The 8,301-nt window shown below is 53.7% G+C and overlaps 2 protein-coding genes and 1 non-coding gene across 3 annotated transcripts; all 3 read right to left on the bottom strand.

The window, feature by feature from the left end:
- Positions 1–2,101: 2,101 nt before the first annotated feature.
- Positions 2,102–2,173, bottom strand: TRNAH-GUG. Its single transcript has one exon. It is a non-coding gene; the product is annotated as a tRNA-His (tRNA).
- A 767-nt stretch (positions 2,174–2,940) lies between these two features.
- On the bottom strand, positions 2,941–3,977 carry LOC103798599 (11-cis retinol dehydrogenase-like; the record flags this gene model as incomplete). The annotated part of the gene is made up of 3 exons (XM_009070873.1): positions 3,831–3,977; positions 3,421–3,463; positions 2,941–3,210 (listed from the first exon to the last, which is right to left on the bottom strand). Coding segments are annotated over exons 1-3 (460 nt in total), but the record flags the coding sequence as incomplete, so codon positions are not given.
- Positions 3,978–5,839: 1,862 nt separating this feature from the next.
- Positions 5,840–7,924, bottom strand: LOC103798598 (uncharacterized oxidoreductase C663.09c-like). The gene is made up of 6 exons (XM_009070872.1): positions 7,784–7,924; positions 7,394–7,445; positions 7,043–7,230; positions 6,578–6,736; positions 6,231–6,350; positions 5,840–5,953 (listed from the first exon to the last, which is right to left on the bottom strand). The coding sequence occupies exons 1-6, from the start codon at positions 7,922–7,924 to the stop codon at positions 5,840–5,842; spliced, it is 774 nt and encodes a 257-aa protein (XP_009069120.1).
- Positions 7,925–8,301: the final 377 nt, after the last annotated feature.

Genomic DNA, 8,301 nt, shown 5'->3' with positions numbered 1-8,301 from the left:
GTCCAGGGTTCAAGCCCCTGTTCAGGCGATAGATTTATCCTTTAGGAGCCTGTGGGCAGGAGCAGCATCTCCTCCTGCTAGGGCAGTCCCTCCTGAGGCAGCTGTGACACAGGGCAGAAGCAGGAGACTCTCTCCCCTTCTCCGTCCCTCACTGAAGGGTGATCAGATGCCCAAACATCTTCAAGCAGTTTTCTCAGTCTGGGTTCCTGCTGGCAACTGCTTTTTCTGTGTGATGACCTCCATGAGGGTACTAAAGGGACTGGAGCATCTCTTCTGGGAGGGGAAGCCAAGATCAGAGGCAATGGCACACACTGGGGCACAGGAGGCTCCATCTGAACGTCAGGAGACACTTTTTCACTGTGAGGGCAACTGGTGGAAGTTACTCAGGGAGGTTGTGGAGTTTCCAATCTGGAAGGTGTTCAAAAGCCATCTGTGTTCCAAAGGACATGATCCCGGGCAGACAACTCTGAGTGGTCTTGCTGGAGCAGGAGATTGGACCAGACAACCTTTAGAGGTGCCTCCAGCCTCAACCATCCCATGGTTGCCTGTCACCACAACCACACTCCAACCACAGCAGAGCCCTGTGCTGCTTTAAAGGAAGGTGGTTCATGTGAGAGCAGAGGCAGCAGCAACTCGTGACACTGCCTCAGCCAAGCCCTGGATTGCACTGTACATGTGTATGGACACTTCAGATTATTTTTGCAAAATAGAAACTCCTTAAACAAAAAATCAAGCCATTTTGGATGAAAAATATCCCCTTTGGGATTCTGACATTTTTCAATCTGAACATACATCAGTTGCTCAAGAACAGTACATTATTCTTCAGACAGGTTTAGTTGCCTTACACCCCACACTGATTTTAAGGGGGGGGGGAAAGAGAGATGGAGAAATTATGTATTTCCTTGTGTTTCTGCTTCTCTGATGGGTAAAAGTGGGGCAGGAACTGCTGCTGCTAAAGGGCAACTTCTCCAGATATTTGCCTTCTCTTCCTTCTGTGTTATCTTTAGAAGTGAAAATGCTTATTGAGCTTTCCCTAATGGAAAAAAAATGTGTTTTCAGTGTATGAAGGCTGGATGAGTGTGAAATTGTGTGAGTAGTACCCTATAAACTGCAAATCCTAAAAAAAAAAAAATGCACAATGATTTTTTTCCTCTCAAGTTCTTGTTCTGGACAAAGTACCAAAGAGAATAAATTTATTTTGTGCAACAAGAAAACCCTCCCTTCCCTTTCCCAAACACAAGCCCTGAGGACACCTGAGCCCATCTGCCCGAGTGCTGCAGCTCTCTGCTGCTTTCAGATACCCACAGTGGTGAATAAATTGAGACCCACTGCTTGGGTAGTGTCTTCTTCACCGCCAGCCTGTGCCATGCCTTATGTAAGCTCTTTATTGAACGCCGCCGTCCAGAGCGAGTTCTGCACATATGCCAGGAGAGGGCACCAAGCCCAAGCAAACAGAGTGACTCCATGGTCTGAAAGCTCCGGAAGGTAAAGGCAGCAGTTTAAAAGGTTTCCTCAGGCTGAAGCACCTCCTGGTGCACCCAGAGATCTTCACCTGCCTTATGGGCACCCATGCTGTAAAAGCTGTAAAAGCATTCCTGGAAGTTCTGCAACCAAAATCCTGTTTCCCAAGAGCCATGTGTGCCAGCAGCAGGGTTTCATCAGGTTGATGTCCCTTCTTCTTCAGATGGTTGCTGTAGCAGATCCTTTGTACCCTGGAGGACAGGAGTGGGGAGCTGAACCCTGGGGCAGCAAGCTGCTGCCTCACAGCTCCCCTCATTCTGCAGGGTAGCCACAGCATCTTCTGGTCCTTTTTCTGAAAAATGGGAAGAAGGGAAAGCAGAATGCTGGGTGAATTCTCAAGTTTGCCTGGAAAATGGAGAAGCTGGAGTACTTTCCCAGCAGTATCACTGAAGCCTGCTCATTGGAGAGCCCCTGTGCAGTGACTACAGGTCAGGAAATCATTGTTGGCATGAGTCTTAGGTTGTTCAGAAGCAGAGAGACCATCCAAGCTTGTGGCCCCTGCCCAGGGCACAGCATCTTTGCAAACCAGCCTGCTCACAAATGCCTCCCTCTCCTTCAGCCTGGCTCTTGACAAAAGTGTTGCTGTGACTCGGATTCGAACCGAGGTTGCTGCGGCCACAACGCAGAGTACTGACCACTATACGATCACAGCAGAAGGAATCCTGCCACACGCCGGGACCACGGGGAGGAGAGTGTCTGCACTGTCCCCTCCCCTGGCATGGACACCCAGCACGGCCAGCAAACAAATCCATGCTGCTTGATTAAGGAGGCTACAAATGCACTTGGATGCTGCTGCTTGGAGCATCAGCAATCTGGAATGGGGCCCTAAATTGTCAGCAAAATGCTGGGATGACACCCAGGGAGAGAGGCTGCTGCAAAGGACAGCATTGTCAAGGGGAGATTGTGCCACAGGGGCATCATTCAATGGGAACAGAAAATTCAGGTTTATAATAGTTTCAGCTAAGTCTAAGCTATACAAGAGGTGAGGAATTAACTGTCTTTTTTAGCATTGTGTACTGCAACATATTTAGGGGGGATTCAGTTAAAAATACAACAAATGGCATCTCCATGGGAAGCTGAATGATGCTGTGAGAAGGATCCAGGCAAGCAGGTCTGGGTAACCCATAATGTCCCTGGGCCCCTCATCCATTATCCCCAGGGCCCCTCTGACACCACCCTACCCGATCATGGTTCTTCTCCACATTCCTGCCCAATTTTATGCCTTCAAATTTGTGCTTTGGTGACTCCAAAGCTGCTTTTGCTGTTCCTGGCCTTGGAAGCAGGTTGGGCTCAATGCTGGTGGTGAAGAAAGGACTCAGTTGGGGTGAGAGCTCCCTCCTCCACATCCTGGGCAGCCCACAGTCCCCTGGATACCATCCCAGAGCAGACACAGGACCCATGACCAAAGGCCCTTCAGACCTTCTGTGATGGCCAGCTTTGGGAGGGCAAGGACATGGGAAGGGATGCTTCCTGGAGATATCCTGCAGTGCTGGGGACTCCCTTGGCCTAGTAGCAGGGGTCCAGTTGTGTTGGTGGTGTAAATCTGGGTCATATTCTTCAATGTCTCATTATCAAGTGACTTCAGCTTTTCAATTCCAGCGTTGTTGATGAGGACATTCAGCCCAGAGCCCCTCAGATGCTCCCTGACTCTGGCTGCAGCCTCCTTGATGCTGGCAGGGTTGGTGACTTCTGCAGAGCCAAAGAAGGGGAGGTCAGCACCCATATCCTCATAGTGGCTTGGAGCCCAATGTGTTTCCCCAGAGAGAGCAGTGCCCAATGTCCCTGCAGACAGCAGCTTTTGGCATGGCTCCCTCACTGCACAGGACTCCCAGAGTGTGTCCAGTGCCAGGATACTCACCAGAGGAAATGGGGCAAGTGAGACAACTTTGTGTCACCTACCAAGTGGGATGATGACTAGACTGGGGTGCTTGGAGGCCAAATTCTGTTATTTCTGCAAGAGAGGAAACTGTTGAGATGGAGATGCAGATGGAGCTGTGCAGAGGCTCAGCCTTTCCCCAGAAAAGTGAGTATCACTCTGGCTCCATCCCTGCACTACAGCACAACCAGCACCCTGTTCCAGCTGCCCTGAACCCAATGGATGTGGAGCAATCCCTGATAAAGTGTCACTGTTCCCCCTGCACATGTCATGCACAGCTGGATCCATGGCCATTCCAGCCCAGTGCACAGTGCTGAGGGTGCCTGGCTGCACCTCCAGCCCTTTGCAAACCTCCTTCCTGCTCCAATCTCCACCCTGGCACTGAGCACTCCTGTCCCCCAGCACAGCCCATTGCCTCCCAGCCCAGCCTCACCTGTGCTCGCTGTCCCTTGGGGTCCCGACATCCTGCAAAGACCCACTGGGGTGGGGTTGGCATCCTCAGGAAATGCTGGATGAGCCCCAGGCCGATGCCACGGTTGGCCCCAGTCACCAGAACGGAGCGCACACAAAGCTCTGCCATGTTGTTTCTTCTCCCTCTGCTCCAGTTCGTGTTGTTTGCTCAGCTCCCTGATATTTTCCTTACAGTGTGTTTTATGGAAACCCCACCCAATCATGGTTGGATCCAGGGTCAACTGCTCCAGCTCTTTGAACTTCAGGGCATAGATCCTGGTTGGGAGCCAGACCTTGCTATCAAAGGCCAAAAATCACTTGGCTTTTTCACACAAATTCTGCTGGCCTTGGGAAACCTGGTGTCATTATCCAGGAGCTACTGACCAGCCTGGTCAGGTGAGGCTGTTGTGGGTGAGAATGGAGGGAGCAGAATGTGGGAGAGATGTGGGAAGCTCCATGGCCCAGGTGGGCTTGACAGCTTCATGAGAGAGGCTTTCCACATCAGACCCACAAAACATTGGGAACAGCCTGATCTCACACCCTTCTCAGGCCCCCTGAAATGGGTCAGATGGCCATGAGCAGAGATTCTCTACCTTGCTCTTGCCTCTTCCAAGCTAATGCCCATTCCCTAATGGTCAAGTGAAACACTGATAGAGTGAAGCAAACCCAATGGATCCTGTCCAGTGGCAGAAGGATAGGGACCTGCATTCCTGGCACATCACCAGGTGCTGGCCATGCACTCTAGCTATGCACAAGCTGGGGACTTGTCACATTTGAACAATGTGTTGGTGTCTTTGCGTCAGGAATTTCGGCCACCCCTGCAGCAGGCGGCAAGGGGCAGGGAAGCAGGGGCTGAGCTGCAGCAGGGCCACAGTCATCAACATCTCCACCAAACTGGGCTCCACTGGCCTATGCCTCGGAGTGACAGAGGCCCCCATGTACCCATACCTTGCCAGCAAGGTGGTGCTGTGGGAGGTGCTGGGAATGCTCTGCCATGGACAATGCCCATGAAGGAGATGGAGCTCCTGGGGGCAACCGCTGCCCCAGCCACCAACCCCTTTGCCTGGTTCTCCCAAGCAGAAGCACAGACACTGGGATGGGACTGAACCTTTCAGGCGTGTCATGCTGATGCTTTATCCCAGGCACAAGTTCCATTTCCAACCGCCTCAGACATTTTCTATATGGAAAATATGCCCCCTCCTTCCCACTTGCACCCCAGTTCATGCTGCTAGGGCTGTGCCTCTTCCATGCTGCCCAGGACATTGTGGGGAGGTGCATGACTCTGGAGCTCCAGGGCAAGGGGATCTTGTGTGCAGCCATTCCTCCTGCCTGGGTGGAAATCAACATGGGGATAGAGAAGGTACTGGGCTGTGCAGGTGAGGGTCAGCAGGACCCCGTTGAAGCTTCAGCTCTCAAGGAAGGCAGGGGCACTTGGTCCTGGAGCCTCAAGTTCAGCTCCAAAGTCTGCATCTCTATGTACACGGCGGTGGAGGCTCTGGAGACATGCCGGGACAGGGAGAGGGACCACAGCACATGACATCCCTGACAACATATGATCCAGAATGGCATGGGGAATGGGGTATGATCAAGCAGCTTGGGGAAGTGTCACTCTGAGGCCAAGGCTCTTCAGTCCAGGCTGTCACCATGGCTAGTACCATCAACTACCCAAGAGTCATGTCACCACACCCTCAGTCAAAACAAATGGTGCTACTCTAACCCGGAACCATGCCAAGACCCCGCCCCACCCAGCTCTCAGGCCCAACCTTTTCTGGGCCAGTGCCTGGTGCCTCTCTGTGGAGATGCTGGAGGCAGCCATGGCTTGGAGGGCACGACCACACCCCAGGATGAGGAGTGGGATGTCTGTGAAGGGGCCGACACGAGAGCTGGAAGTACATGGCAGAGCCAGGGTCTCTTGTCAGGGTTTTATTGAGGATGAGGGGCAGGAGGGAGCAGCAGCACAGGGACATGTTGCCAGGATCCTGAACTGGCATCTCACCAGGGCACGACCTTCCCTTCCCAGTCCAGGAAGGTCCCAGTCTCCTTCTCAGAGAGGGAGGACAGCACCTTCAGCATGCCTCCCACGCTGGCATCCACTGTCAAGGGGGGCTGTGAGGCAGAGGGAGAAATAGTCCTGTGCTCAGGTTGGGCCAGCCCTGGAGCAGGTCATTGCTCAAGGCTTGGGGCTTTCTGGTATGAGTGAGGAGAGGCCAGCATGGGGCAAGGAGGGTTCCCCATCACTCATCTCCTCCTCTCCTGTGCCTCCAGGGTATCTGCCCAAAGGAGCTCCCGCAGAACCCAAAGTGCCTGGGGCTGTTCAATACCCAGAAGCTTTGCATTCCCAAATAAGGAGTTTCTTCCAGACCGTAGCCAGAAGATCTCTTACCTTATATGATCCTGAGCCTCCCATGTCAGTTTGCACCCACCCAGGGTGGAAAGCGACGCAGAGGATGCCATGCTCCCGGTACGCCAAGGACTGGCACTTGGAAAGCATGTTCAGAGCAGCCTGTGGGGAGACAGGGTGGTGGTGGGTGGGGAAGGGGGATGCAAGGGGACATGTACAGACCCCACCGGGGACCACGTACAACAGTGTCCAATGACAGGGATGCAGTAACAGACAGAACATCAGGGATAGACCAGATAGATCCAGGAACCCAGGGAGGAGACAGTGGAGTGCTTGGGGAGTTCTTTGCTGAGAAATGGAGATGGACCCATATTTGGCACAGCACATACCTTGCTGCAGCGGTATGAGATAACATGTGCCAGTTCCCATACGTAGACATCCTTAATAGAGCCAGCAGAGCTGGACATGTTGATGATGGCTGCCTTGCTGCAGCTCAGCCCTGAGCCTGGACTCTCCTGGGCAGCCTTCTTCAGCAAGGGCAGGAATGACTGCAAGGACAAAGAAGTGATGGGCACACATGGATATGGCACAGGGGAGAGGACCAGCTCCCTCCACAGTGGGAAACATTGGCACCAGCATTGGAGCATCCTTCCTCCTCATCCATCCAATGCCCCAGCCTGCCAGGCTCCAGCCTTGGAGATCCAGCCCGTGGCTCCATGAGCTTTTCATCAACCACGAGCCTTTCAGCACAGAGAAGAGCCAGGACATGCTGAGACAGTGCAGCTTTGGAGAGCCAGGACCATGAGAAGCGATGCTTGCAAGAACTGAGCTTGGTGCTGGGGTGAGGGTCTCACCTGGCCCAGCAGCAGGGGCCCAACTGTGTTGGTAGTGTAAACCTGTGTCATGTCCTCCAGCGTCTCTGTGTCAATCGAATTAATCTTGGAAATTCCAGCATTGTTGATGAGGAGGTTCAGCCCAGAGCCCGCCAGGCGCTCACCAACACTGACTGCAGCTGCCTTGATGCTGGCAGGGTCAGCAACTTCTGCAGAGGGAATGCGCGGGAGGTCAGTGTTCCTGTGGTGGGTTAGGGTGCCCTGTGTTCCCCCAAGGATGTGCCACCCACAGCTCCCTTCAGTGTGGGGTTCCCAGGGCTGTGCTCCATGCCTGGGCATTCACCAGAGGAACTGGGGCAAGAGGGAACCTACCAAGAGGGACGATGACCAGGTTGGAATGTTTGGATGCCAAATTCCGCAGCTCCTGCAAGAGGAGTCATGATGTTGACACCAACAGTCTGGAATACCCAAGGCTTAGCCATAAAAGCCAGTTAAAGCCTGTGTAGCTCTGGCTCTATCCCTGCACCACATCCTGCCCAGCACAGCTGCCCTGATCCCAATGCATGTGAAGCACTCCATGTCTCCCTCAGTTCTCCTCACGTATAGCTAGTCCCATGGCCAGCCCAGCCCCGCTGCCCTGTGCTGAGAGTGCCTGGCTGCACCTCCAGCCCTTTGCACACCTCCTCCCTGCCCCAGTCTCCACCCTGGCACTGAGCACTCCTGTCCCCCAGCACAGCCCATTGCCTCCCAGCCCAGCCTCACCTGTGCTCGCTGGGGGGCCCGACATCCTGCAAAGACCCACTGGGGTGGGGTTGGCATCCTCAGGAAATGCTGGATGAGCCCCAGGCCGATGCCACGGTTGGCCCCAGTCACCAGAACAGAGCGCACACAAAGCTCTGCCATGTCGCTTCTCCTCCCTCTGCTCCAGTTTGTGCTGTTTGTTTAGCTCCCTGATGTTTCCTTATAACATGTTCCACAGACACCCCACCCACTGAGGGTTTACACCAATCCTTGGTTTCAGGTACAACTGCTCCAGGTCTTTGAACCCCAGGATGTAGATCCTGGCTGGGAGCCAGCCCTGGTTACCAAAGGCCAAAAATCACTTGGCTTTTTCTGGCAAGTTCTGCTGGCCTTGGGAAACCTGGTGTCATAAACCAAGGATAACTGTTACAGGAGAGGAAGTAGGGAGCAGCGTGTGGGAAGCATGTGAGAAGCTCCATGGCTCAGGTGGGCTTGGCAGCTTCACGAGAGAGGCTTTCCACATCAGACCCACACAACAC

Source organism: Acanthisitta chloris, unplaced genomic scaffold, assembly GCF_000695815.1.
Source record: "Acanthisitta chloris isolate BGI_N310 unplaced genomic scaffold, ASM69581v1 scaffold6553, whole genome shotgun sequence".
Classification (NCBI taxonomy): Eukaryota; Metazoa; Chordata; class Aves; order Passeriformes; family Acanthisittidae; genus Acanthisitta; species Acanthisitta chloris.
The sequence above is the reverse complement of the archived record's forward strand: the minus strand, read 5'-3'. Positions and strand labels throughout refer to the sequence as shown.